This window comes from Pleurodeles waltl, chromosome 3_1 (assembly GCF_031143425.1).
Source record: "Pleurodeles waltl isolate 20211129_DDA chromosome 3_1, aPleWal1.hap1.20221129, whole genome shotgun sequence".
In the NCBI taxonomy this organism is placed as follows: Eukaryota; Metazoa; Chordata; class Amphibia; order Caudata; family Salamandridae; genus Pleurodeles; species Pleurodeles waltl.
In genome coordinates this window covers 356,820,431-356,833,957 of record NC_090440.1, presented here as the reverse complement: position 1 = coordinate 356,833,957, position 13,527 = coordinate 356,820,431, and the positions used below count along the sequence as shown (strand labels likewise).

The window sequence follows — 13,527 nt, the reverse complement described above, 5'->3', positions numbered from 1 at the left end:
GTTGACTTAGCAAAACATTTTCTCTCCTAAGACGGCCTTACAAGGATTCTCATAGAGTAAATCGTCATTATTTACAGTTTGTCACATTAGGTGACCAACACTAAAACAACTGCATTCTTCAATAATCTGTAAGATTCCATGTAACAAAGTACTTTCATCTAATGCTTTAACATTAAATGCTTATTGACTTTAACATATGCTTTTCACCATACATATGTCAAGCACAATGCCTTTATTATAGCATTTCATATAAAACAGATCAGGTCTACAGACATAATCATTAGCTTGCCATCATAAGCAACTCAGGCCTGCTGTATAAAGTGTAATCCAGAACAAGGGTTTAGCCAGAACAAGGGCCAATGGGATTGACAAAAGAACAAGGTATAGGGTATGTGTGTCTCAAAGGGCAAACATGTTTTTATTTGCCACAGGCCAAAAATGTGCAAGACAAGCAGTCTTTTTAGTGGAGGTACACAAACTCGACCCAAATAAATCGTATAGTCTGAGGAACCAACATGTGGAAGAGCCCCTCTCTCAAGAGGGCTTTGAAAGCTCTTTTTTGTTGATCACAAAAGGTCAGGTGACAGTGTCCAATCAGACCTAAAAATCCTGCCAGATTAGTGTAGTAGCCCTGGGGTTTCAAGCATGAAACTGAAATCTGAAGTCTTAAGTTAATGACTGCTATTTCTTCTGTGCTATTGCGAGAGAAAGTCAGACACCATAAATTATCTAGTTGTCCAAGGCATTTCAACTTACAATGTCATCTTTTTTGTCCCTCAAAGTTCAAGCTCAGACAGCTGGATAAATAAACAAAATGATCACAGTTACGTGGAGGGCAAAGCATGGAACTTGTGCCCAATCAAAACGCGCACTCCTGGCTACCAACATGTGGGTGGGGTCAAAGACACTCACTTGGTAGTGATTCCAAAAGCCTTTTTCAGGTTGATCACATAGAAAGCAACCATGTTCAAAGAATGCACATCTCAACAACTACACAGAATGTAAACACCATATATGGTCAAAGTCATTGTTATTTACCTTGTAGCCGTTCATCAGATATGATCTTATTTGTCTGGTTCCAGGTGCTGTCAATGAATACGACGGTCTTCAACTTGGCCTTCATTTTGATCTGTTCCTGGTCTTTATTTGACCTGCTCAGTTTGGTTTCATTTGAGGCTTCAGCGTCTTGAAAGCTATGCTTCCGGTGCTTAGGGGTGGGCTCATCTGCGAAATCATCATCTAGTGTTGAATGTATATTACTCTTCATGTATTTCTGAAGACACATAACACTATTTGCGACTGAAACAGAATCTGGACCCGGAAAAACAAGTAGTATCTGTATCAGAACGAGAAACATAGTTGACAAATTACAAAAATTACAAAGCTTTCCAACCCAGTCACGCCTACAAAATGTAAATGCATGGAGCAAAAATACATTTAATGACCACATATACATTAGAATTTTGTCTGAGGCTTTGACATAAGCAAACAACTCATGGAGAAACAAAAGGAAATAGTGAGGTGCTAGGAAGAAGATTAGCCTTAGGTTAAATTTACACTACATTGATGTAATATTCGTAACAGATTATTAAGCAAAACGTCTGTTTTGAACTGTATTAAACAGATTGAGGATATCCATAAGAGAAACAAAAAATGCCCAAAAGAAAGAACTATCTTCTAAACACACAATTTAAACTCTCAGTTTGAAAATGCAGAAACCTTTAATGACATATGTGATGATAGACCTGCCCCCTCCATTTACCTCCGTTAAAAATTGTTGTCCAGAGATTTTCATTTTTGATTTGTGTTTTTGTATCACTATAGAAGTAATATAGCTTTGGTAAACATTGCTAATCTGGGCCACTATCTTATGAATGACATTTTTAAAAATGGCAGATGTGTTGCAGTAATGATTAAATATTTCAGGAACCATGAGACCTATATAGTTCATTTTGGTGTCAAGTAGTCTTATAAAGACAGAAAATAACTCCTCAGAGCAACCCTTCCGCCATTTTCCAAAATATCAGCTCTACAATGAGGCGTTTTAGCCATCATATTGGTCATTTATTTTAATATTGTTTTTGGTACAGATTTTCCGTTGATTCAAATTTGTAAACATGAGCAAATCAGGTGGTAGCAGAGCATCTTTACCTCCTGACATAGTGTTGCTATCTACAAAATCTGAGGACACCTTCAACAAAGAAAAATGTGTCATATGCCAAACTAAACCGAAAGAAAAGCGAACATCAACTGCAGCTGGACAAAGGCGAGTTCAAGATGCTTCAGAAATACAGCAAGGCGAAGATTACAAAACATTGAAACTGATGGGTGAAGAGGATCAAATACTTTATCATTGTAACAACAAGTGCTACAAGTCGTATACAATGGAATAAAGCGTGGGGAAAAAACTGTCAAAAAATAGCACAAACCAGAGAATCACAATAGGAATCCGAGTCTTCTGAGAAAGCGACGACAACCAAACCCAATGTACGACCATTTAGAAGATTGGTGGCTACCACTCGTCCACCTCCAACAACTGATGAGAAAGCAGGGAATCTTTAAGGTGTTATCTGTGGTTTAGCCAGAAAAAGGGCCTAAGGGACTGACAAAAGAACAAGGTATAGGGTATGTGTGTCTCAAAGGGCAAACATGTTTTTATTTGCAGGTAGTTTCTTCCAAGATTAAGTTTTCAGCCAAGTAGCTCATCTAAACAGCGAGGTGAATGTATTTGCAGCAGATTTGTATGCCCACACCCAAACTGCATGCATGCATACATTCGAAAATGTGAATGCACAATGAGATCCCAGCAGCAACATTACTGCCAGCTTTCAGTGAAGCTTGCACTCTTTGAAAAATCAAATTAGGTTTTCAAGTCACTCTTGAGTGCGGGCTACGGGTTCACACCAAGTGGGATCAGAGAAATAATGATTAACATTGATGACACTGTATTGATACATAATAATTAAATTAGGAGTTTTCTGGTGAGAATGTACGATGACAGAATTCGCTTTTGTCAGTCCAACAAAAAGAATGAGCCACTTATTGTGTTCTCAGCTGATTTCACTCCTGAAGGTCTAGCTGCCAAAATAAGATCACAGGATGCAGTAAAATCAGCAGGAACCAATTTAAGAAACGTTCTGAAAGATTTAGATTTTGGACTTAATGACAAATTTTGTGATGCCCCAGAGCTCCATAAATCATGAGAATCAACAAGAATGCCTGATGTTGTCTTAACATTTTTTACATCATTGTTTAATATCAGAAAAGCTAAACTGTTACAAACTAAAGTTCTTGAGTTCGGAACAGAAGCCGACAGCATTGATGATGGCTTTGAAGATATAGGTGAAGAAGTGGAAGACAATCCAAGGAACAGACAGGCTTATGCTGTGCAAATGCACGGTCTTTTCCAAATCAGATTTGATTAATTACATCACAGCAAAAAGGAAGCTCTGCTACACATGATGACTGCCACGCAATCTATGACAAATGCAAAAGTAGAGCGATAATCACTTCAATGAATAGGATTGGTGTATCAACAAGTTATAATGACATAGCATAGAGCAGGGATTTGTTAGCAGTCAATGCAGTAAAGCTTGCGAATCCGACACCACACCACTTCCAAGTCACTTTACCAGGAAAGGATTTACAATTGCTGCTCTTAATAATTTTGATTTTGAAGACAGCTTTTCTTTGTCTGGAACATCAAGCACACGTGATACTGCCATGGTGCTTTTTTGAAACGTACCAATGAAGTAGCTGCTAGAAAACAAGTTGTGTCAGCGATAGGCATAAACAAAGAGAGCTGCAAACTTAGACCCCAACTGCTTTGCCAAAGTGTGCAAAATCACTACAAGCCATCAATACGTCCCAAAAGGTTTCAAACTGGCTGAGGACATGGATCTTCTTCTACTTGATGCTGCGGTCCGCTGAATCATACTGAATTTATCATATTGCTTATTTGGGGTGGACTGAAAGATGAAGAAAAGCCATTTCATCCATGGGCAGGAATTCATGCTCTGATCTGCAAGAATACTGAAGAAGGTTGGGTTTTTAACCAGTAAAACCATCTCTAGTCAAACAACACAGCAGTATACCCAGCTCTAAAATATTTCCAAAATGTGCAAGCTCAGCTTGAAGACCGGCCTATCCTGCCAATTTTCTGTGATGAAGGTGTTTTCAGTATTGTAGCTGACATTTATAATGAGCAATACAGTAGAATTTGATGATCACTATCCAATGATGGTTGTTTTCCACATGACAAAAGTGGTGCTGTGGTGTGCAAGAAGTTATCCCAGTGGATATGGGATAGAAAATGCACTTATTGAGACTGAAAGCTTTGGATGCAAAACTGTCCAGTCAGTATTGAGCAGAACTGATTATGTTGATTTGTTAAAAGTAATGCTCATCATATCGGAGGCTAGAGCAACATTGCGTTAGGATGCTTTCTGGAACAAGAATGACAAATTAGGTTTTGCACATCTCATCTAAGGAGTGAACAAAGCACAGGGTGCACTTCATTCAAAAGACATATTGCAAAGTCAGGCAATGTTTAATACACTCAGTTTAAAATCAGAAAACCAAGTTTGCAGAGTTTGTCAAAGAATGTGAAGAAAAATCAGAACTTTGCAAGTACTGGGGAAATGTTTTACACAAGATAGCTCTATTGAAAAGCTTGGTACATGCTGATCAGGAAGGTGATTGGGAGCTGCATGTGAAAACTGTGGAGTCACTGATTTGATTGCATAAACTACCTGAGATATTTGTCATGGTATTTAGAAAGAGAGAAGAAGCTTGAGGTGGAAAAACCATACCTCCACAGAAAACTCATCCAAAGACATTTTGTGGTGAAAGACAGAGAGGAAAGGTTCTATGCTTTGGCTCCAGATATGAAACAGGAACAAAACGATCCAGAATCACAGAAAATCTCCAAGGGAATTGTTGGTCAGACACATAAAAGTGAATATGCAGCTAGTTTACCTTGAAGTCCTTTCTATTTGCTATGTTTTCAGAGACATGACAAATTTGAAATTAATGGACCATTATGAAACTGTTCTATACCAAAAACTTGTGGGAAAGAGAGGGGAACATTTTAATAAATATGTTAACAGCCTTCTTCATTTCACGCATCAGCAAGGAAACCCCTTTGGTTGACTGAACCTGCACGACTACAAAACTTCGAGACCAAACAATTTGTGGATGAAGATATAAAGACATGCCTACTAAATGTACGGGGATCGTAGCTATACGCAGAGCTGAAGCATGAGAGGTTTGTATTAAAATAGAAAAAGCGGTTTGATATAATCACTAAAGCTAAACTTCCATGCTTTATTTGCCATAGTAAGAGTTTCGTCCAACCAGCCACTACAAAACAGGTTACAAAAAGAAACTACTTTCACAACCACATAGAGAGATGGATGTAGCAAAAGTAAAGGGTGAATTTATCAAGGGCATTCTGTCACATGATCTTCTTCCAACAAACACATTACTTGATGGAGATGCTGCAACCAAACCAGTGAAGCACAAACTCATACAAGAGCTCCAAAAAAAACTTTCACCTGAAGAATTTCAATTAAAAAATGTACTCATTGAAAACTGCTGTTGCTGTGGACTATTTGTCACAGTTGCAAATGGTTAAGATTTCATCCACGCAAAACTTTGAATAGGTCGTTCAGACTGTTCTACAGGTATCAAAGTCAGTGTGCACCTTGCAAGAACTGCACATTATCTTTGACAGTTATCTTGCACTATCTGGCAAAGAATGTGAGAGAATCACACAAATGTCTACAAGTGGAACAACTGGCCTTGCATGCATGAAAAATTCGACACCTATACCTGTGCAACTTGATCAATTCTGGTCATCGAACAAGATGAACTGGGAGAAGTTAACTCACCAAAACATTGCTGATGGGTCAGTGAACACTGAATTTCTATTTACTGCACGTGGAATGACTGTCAATGAGGAGTTGGTGCCTACAGAGATATATTCAAAAGGTATGGGCCATATTGCTCAAGAACTTAATAGCAAATTGGAGGAAGCTGACCTGGTTGTGCCACACGTTGAGTGGGCTGTTCCAATCGAGTCATTGTACTGTCAAATGACACAGATATTATTGTGCTACTCAGATTTGCTGCAATGTTCATAAGTCAAAAAGATTGTCAGAGTTATGGATACATTATGGAACAGGTGAGAAAAGACACATAATCCCACTTCATATTCTGTTCAAGAAACTTGACCAAGAGATGCCCAGTGTTCCTAACAAGGCACATATTCTTACGGGTGATGACACTATGAGCAAAACTGGAACAAAGCTTGGAGCTTTAAATGCTGAACCTGTGAAGTTTCTTAATGGATTTGCTGAGACAGAAGAAGAATGTGACTTTATAGATGTAGAAATTACCTTCTGTGTGTGGAAAACAAGTTCTGACTGTCACACGTTTGACGATCTTCGGTTAAGTGAGTTCAAGAGTTCAGTACTGCTAAGTGACCTTCCACTGACATCATATTCTGTGTGTGGACACATTTAAAGAGTGTTCTAATTGATCAGAAGATTTGTAAATGTTTTGTATAGTGCATTTGTAGAGAAAGATCTGTGTGAATTTGTTTGGGAAGATATTGATGGGGTGCTAAAACCTACAAAACTTCTAAAGTTTCTACCCACAGAACTTACACATACATGTACTTGCAAAACCTGTAGTACAAAAAGATGTCCCTGTCTATATGCTCTTCTCATATGTTCAGCATTCTGCAAATGTACCACAAGCCATTGCCGAAAAACACATGAGTAAAGTGAGCTATGAAAATGTGTCTAAAACAATAGTGATAAACATTATTTTTTCATATACAGATCATAAACAGTGTTTGTTGTATACATAAAAAGATTACAAAACATTATTATTTATTTCATTTCTATATGTGTCTCTTCTTCCTCTACTCTAGCCGCCATTTTGGAAAATGGCAGAAGAGTTGCTCCGAGGAGTTATTGTCTGCCCCTATAAGACTACATGACCCCCAAAACCTATATTTTCGCAGCAAAATGAAGTGTATAGGTTTCATGGTTCCTGAAATTTTACATCATCACTGCAACACATCTGCCATTTTTAAAAATGTGCTACAGAAAAATTTGGCCTGGATCAGCAATGCCTCCCCAAACTAAATCCCTTCTCTAATGATCTAAAAACACACATCAACCATGAAAATTTCTGGACAACACTTTTTTGAAGGCAGTATATTAGGGGGCCAGGATTATGAGCATAGGTGTGAGATATTGTCAAATATATTACTAAGAGGCTGACACTGGGCGAATTGGGGGAAATCAACTCTGTCAAAATACATTAAGCTGAAACTTACTGGGCTGGTTAGTTAAAGCAAACTAAATCAAAAAATCTTCAGACATACGTACTTAAAAGATGTGCTAGAGTTGCCTAACCTAGTATCTCACCAGAATACAATCCCACTCAACAACGCTAATAATCTGTCATAGTCTGTCATAGTATTTTTCAGAAAATATATGTTGATGTTATCTGCAACATTTTCTTCTCTCTGTTGAGCCAACTGCACGGATTTGCTGTGTCTCTCAAGTCTCACTTGTAGTAGTTGTGTTAATGTTTTTCCCCAGTAAGTAATTTATGGCATGTAGCGCACTATAAATCGTTAGGTCAAGCAAAAAACAACGGAACAATGGAAAGCTGCATATCTCTACTGCAAATAATTAAAATGTTTTAATTTTGTTTTTACAGGCCCTAGGTATCCCCGAATCCGCCTAAAAAGAGGAAATAGTATCCTTTATTTAGAAGGACTCTCACTCACACAAAGCATGCCACGCAACTCTGTGTGGGTGACAGTCCTTCTAAATACAGGATACTAATTCCTTTGTTAAGGTGGACGTAGGAATACATAGGTCTGCTTCTTTGGGTACATAACAATGTAGGTCTCCAGGGAAGATGAAGTAACCTAGCCTATATAACCTTCTCCCTTGCTAATTTTTGTTGAACCAGCAATCTTGATACCCTTGCTCTGATGTGGTTGTCACTTTGTACATATATATTTTTTAAATTGCACCTGTGTCACTGTGTGATCACTCTGAGCATGTAGCAATTTGTGGGGATTAAAAATCCTTTTCGTGTAAATTAGAGGGCCACTCCTGTTCTTTATACTATTGCTACTTGTTTTTTTAAGTATAGGTTTTTATTGGCATATATTATTGCCAATTGAAAGAGGGAACTGTAGATGTTTTTGTGCATTTATAAATTGTTAGATTGTTAAGAATGTGCAGAATATGGATCTGCACACGAATTTAAATGTGTACCCTCATATGATGCTACTGCCTTTGAAACGGTTTGCTATGACCTGTTAAAGTGCTTTGTCTTGGCTTATGCTAACTAGGCCTCAACGATATCTTGCTCAAAATGAATGTCTCACCCTGTATGTTCACGGTTTATTAATATTTCAGCTGCACACATTAAAGCAAAGTTATGCTTGTCTATTTCCAAATAATGTTGTTCTCGAAGACGACTTCCTAAAATGGGCTCAGTAACATAACAACATTCAAGGTTTCTGCTATGTTGCATTTATTTATAATAGTTTGCTGTTTTTTTGTAACTAGTTTTTTTTCTGCCATCTATGGTTGATTTCCGCTCCTGTAGCGGAATCAAAGTTTATGTAGTGGGCTAGTGCTTAGAACCTAACCACAGTAAGACGCTCTAATTTGCTGTGCTCCGATTTGTCAAAAATGCATTCTTTTACACACAAAATAATAAATCAACAATTTTCCTAATTCCGCCCTGGAACTCACTTATTGAGTCTGCCCCTACTGAACTGACTGTATTTTGATATGTTGTGCCTTATTTTGGGGACATGTCGCCTAATTAAGTTTAGTTTTAACAACGTCCTCATGTATCCACCCATGTGCGTATGGCGGAGTTGTCTTTTTGGGGTTTAAGATTTTGGGGGTTCCCTACACCCATAGCACTACTGGTGCATCTCCTTAAGAAGCCTTCTACTGACCTAGCTTTCTTATTCAACTTTCAGCCTATATATTATTGCTCCTCTTTCTTGCCAAATAATGGACAGTGTAGTCAATTGCCAACACACTTGATGATGCTGAATCTGAGTTTTGCACCGCCTATGGGTCCCAGACTGTGCTACTTTCCGTACTAGATGATATTCTCCAGTCTCTTGCCCTAGGAGATGCAGAAGTCCCAATTTTACTAGACCTGTTCATAACCTTGATATCGTCTTTAACTGCATTTCTTATTATTAGACCGCTGTCAGGCTGCTCCTCTACTATACTTCGTTAGTACCTTCAAAACCCTTTCACTGTTATATAACACATATGGTTTAACTTTTTGTTCTCTTTCGTAGATAACACTGCTTATTATTTGAATACATACACATTTCGCATTCACTCAGGAACTTTAAAGAGTGTATTTTTACTATTGCCACCTAGATGATCTAAAGTTGCTAAGACTAAACTCAGATAAAACTAATATCTTTATGTTTGGCAAACCCAATACTAGCTGGACTCAACATTGTTGGCAGACTGATCTTGGCTCTCTTCCTTCGCCTTCAGCTCTGACCAGAGTCTGTGTGCACTTTTCGATTTAGATCTACACTTTCATGCCTGACATTTATATACCACTACTTCATAAAATACCTACATATCGCTTTAGTTTTCTACATTCAACTTTCTTAATTTTGCAAGCTTTCGCAGGGCCCATCATGAGGATGCCCTATATCCATCATTACTGCTAAGAAATGAAGTGCTTTTACTTTCAAGCAATTTCCAATTACGTAGTGTTTCACAACAAACTTACAACTTAGCTTTTTATTACTGATCTGTTTTAACTGTTTCTTTTTTTCTGTAGTTACGTTTTTTGGTTTTGCCTGCACAGCAACTGTGCTGTGCTTGTGAAATCTATTGTGTTTAATATAAATCTTAGAAGGGGCTTACATCCTGCCCTCACTTTTCATTGGTTGGTGTGCTTGCCACGTTCTTTTCCTCCATTTCTATTGGCTGGTGCAAACTAATTCCTGTTGTTCCTGATGTGTTTGCTCCTATCGGTGTCCAGAGGCCGAAGTACTGTTTTCATCCGCTTTGTGGGACTATTTTCTGTCCCTGGCCCACACTCATTGTGCTTCACATTGCATAATTGTTCCTGTGGTTTTACATCGATCTCACTGTGTGCCCAACTTCCTTTCCCATAGTTTCTACCTCATGTATACTCTGTAGTCTGCCTTCACCATTGGGAAGTACTTTTCCTCTATGTATGGCCAATTTTTCTTCATTGCACACGCTGAGTCGTCATTATGATCACTGTGCCCCTTCTCTGTAGCACACATGAGCAGACTCCCCTGAGTATATGTGGCTCCTTTAGTTTCACCAGCATATATTTCCTTATTTCTCTTAACTGTCCCCCTACATATTGGGCCCTTTTTCTTTATGACAGCTGGACCATTCGCTGAGGCTCCCAGGTGAATGCCTTCTTTTCCTCTGCCTCCAACATGCTCGGTACAACCGTCTGGTCTCCATTCTCACGAATTTCCCCACCCCCTTTCACTCCCCAGCCATGTTACCTGCAGAGGGCGACCTGTGCAATTATTGATGGTATCGCCATTGTACTATACTTACCTGTGTTGAGCATAATCCCTCCCAGCAACCAGGTACGCTTGTTCACCTTGCTGCATGCCTAGTCTCTCCCTGGCCCATCTGCCCCCCTGCCACCTTCCTCTACTGTTAGTTCTTAACCACTGTTCACAGGTTCTTCGCCTGCCTGTGACCACTTTTTAAACGACGTGGACCCTTCTCTTCTCCTTCCTCTGGCCAAGTATGTGCCTTAATTGGATTCCATGTGCCGTTTTTCAAGGCATTCTCAATGATTATGGTTGGTTCTTCATTACAGTCATTGTTTTGCTACCTCTGTACTATTACTCATTATATCCACATTAACTCTTGATTTTCAGTTGCAATGCCCCATGGCAGTACAACTTCACTCTAATTATATTCCCACCTTGCATTGCCTGTTGGCTGTGCACGTGACCAGATCTTTTGTGAAGGTTGTTCCTATGTCTCATGTAATCACTATCCCTACAGGTCTACAGACAGTTCATCTTAAATAGTGTGCAAATGTGCTCTCTGCGCCCACATACTGCTACGACCGATTTTGTAGGTCTTAAAATGCAGGCTGCTTGTGCGTGCAAAGTCTGTGTGCACACAGGCTTTATACAGTGTACATGTTCCGTGGTATCCCTGTACAAGGCGTGGGCAAAGGGCAAGCCACTAGAAGTGGCTTGTCAGTTCCGGAAGCCGTCCTGAACTCTGTTGCAGGTGTGAGTATGTGTTGGTCTGTTTTAGATATGTTCTTGGAAATGCTAGAATCTTTTTCAATGCACAAACCACTTGGATATCGCAAGGTGTATACCAGAACGCTGAGATAACCCACCCACTGCCTCCTAAAATGCATGCCTTTTTTCTGTTTATAATTGTCATGGTGTGTGAAATGTGCCTTGTTTGTTGTCGTCACTGGTATCTATCTGCTCTTCCATCTGGTTTTGCAAAGGTCTTTCATAAATATGTTTTGACACAGTGTGTGTCCCACCTGTTTCCTTTTAGTCTACCCCCTGCGAAGCGTGCTGATATATTTGTCGCCATTGTTAACTTTTTTCACATTATTAATGCACCTGCTTCTCTAAACCCAAGGATAGCTGCCCATAAGCTGGTGGAGCATGTATTATTAAATCACAGGCGTTCACTAGGGTTTTACAGAGCGCATGCTTTCTTGCCTCTTGGCGCTGATATCATTGCTTAACTCCCTAAAAAGCGAAGTGTCCTCTTAGGAGGTATAAACAGATGAGCCAGCCCCATGGTATATGCACCTCTCTCTGCCATGAGGCAGCAGTCTCAGCTCAACAGGCAGCAATCAACCCACTGCTCCATCTCATCTGCATGAGAGAAAGGTAAACAAAGTTTAAAAACCGAATTCTCTTTTTCAAAATGGTTTATCCACAGTTCCAGTCTTAGGTGGAGAAAAAAGCTTCCAAGGACTTTGACGAGATTATGCGAATGCGAGTTTGGTTTGAGATTGTTCATATTTTACATTGCAATGACATTTTCATTCTGTTTACTTCTATAATTTCACAACGCTTTGAAGAGCGTTGATGTGCGGTGATACCCAAACAAAATTACTTCTTTGTACTCAGTGATGTAGAAATGTGATCAAGGGTTCCTGTCGTGGGTGTGTTTGAGTCTCCTTTAGCAAGTTTGCTATGTTATGTTTTCAGCTAAGTAGTGACGGTTACAATACGAATTGTTACACAGATCAGGACGGAGCTAAGATTTAAAGTTGACATTGGGCTTGAGTTTGTGCAGCATTGTCCTGCTTAACCCAAATGATCCAGAGAAGGACTTTGTGGAGACAGTGCACTGATTCAATGCATTACATTTAAAATGTCTTCCAGGCTGCGCTCCAGGCTCAGCATTTGTGGAGTGATGTCCAGCGTGGCTGCACAATCTACTCGATATCCGTGTCCGATAGTCAATGCAGAACATGTGGTGACACACTTGAAATGCAACTTTACAGCCGCCTGCCTCACTTATTGTCTCATTTGCACATCAAACTGCCTGGTGTTTTCTGCAGAGCGTAAGCTTGTTTTTTATTTTGTACTCCTCCCTTTACCTAATCTCTCTGCATTGTATTACCACCAGTTACTGCACAATATATTGGCTTTCCCAATAAACAAGTCATAACACTTTAACAGAGATTCATTAACTTACATTGTGCAACTGCTCACCAAGCTAAAAGTTACAACAGCAAAAAAATATATTATTAATCACATAGGCGCAACCTAATGCATTTACCAATGCTTGTGAACCTTGCCACATGTTAGCTTCAGGAAAACGTGTTTATGCGTAACAGTAAGCTTAACACTTTTATTCACGTTCCACCCTTATTTTTTGTTTTGGCTACAGGTCAAGGGAACACTAATCATTCCAGTCCCTCATACTATAGATAGGTGTTCCTCATAGTCACCTTTTTTTGGTATCAAAGGATTAGCCCTCCATGAAACCCTCTGACTGAGCCCTGGCTGGTGGTAGCATAATCTGTGTTTTTGGAGTGCCGAGAGGCACCCTGCAGAAGCTGTCTACTCCCAAGCCCTGTAAATTACGTTCAGAGGTTTGCAGAACAAATGGGGCCTCTTAGTATCTTTTTTGAATAAATGTAACTGTCATGAACATCATACACAGCCATTGCTGGCATAAGATTTTACAAACAAATGCGTAAATTAAAGTAAAATGCTTTGTGAAGGTGTTTTCAAGGTTACACAGAACCAATCATGAACAATTCCTTCAAATGCATGAAGGGCGTATACAAAATGGAGGATGAATGCAGCCCATTGAAGATAAACCCATCTCTCATTCCCTTCCCTGGTCTTTTTTTTTGTTATTCTTTGTTTTGAATCATCTACACTAAATATCTGAGATAATGTTCCTGCATGCAGGCTATGACTCCTACTATCTCAGGATCCTCCGT

At 39.3% G+C, this 13,527-nt stretch overlaps 1 protein-coding gene across 1 annotated transcript in view; it reads right to left on the bottom strand.

Annotated features, from left to right (window-relative positions):
- The window catches only part of DTWD1 (DTW domain containing 1), an 87,014-nt gene that overhangs the window by 38,278 nt on the left and 35,209 nt on the right, over window positions 1-13,527 (bottom strand). The window contains exon 4 of the mRNA XM_069222520.1: window positions 1,039-1,336. Within this exon, the coding sequence (XP_069078621.1) occupies window positions 1,039-1,336 (298 nt within the window). The remainder of the gene's footprint in view (window positions 1-1,038; window positions 1,337-13,527) is intronic.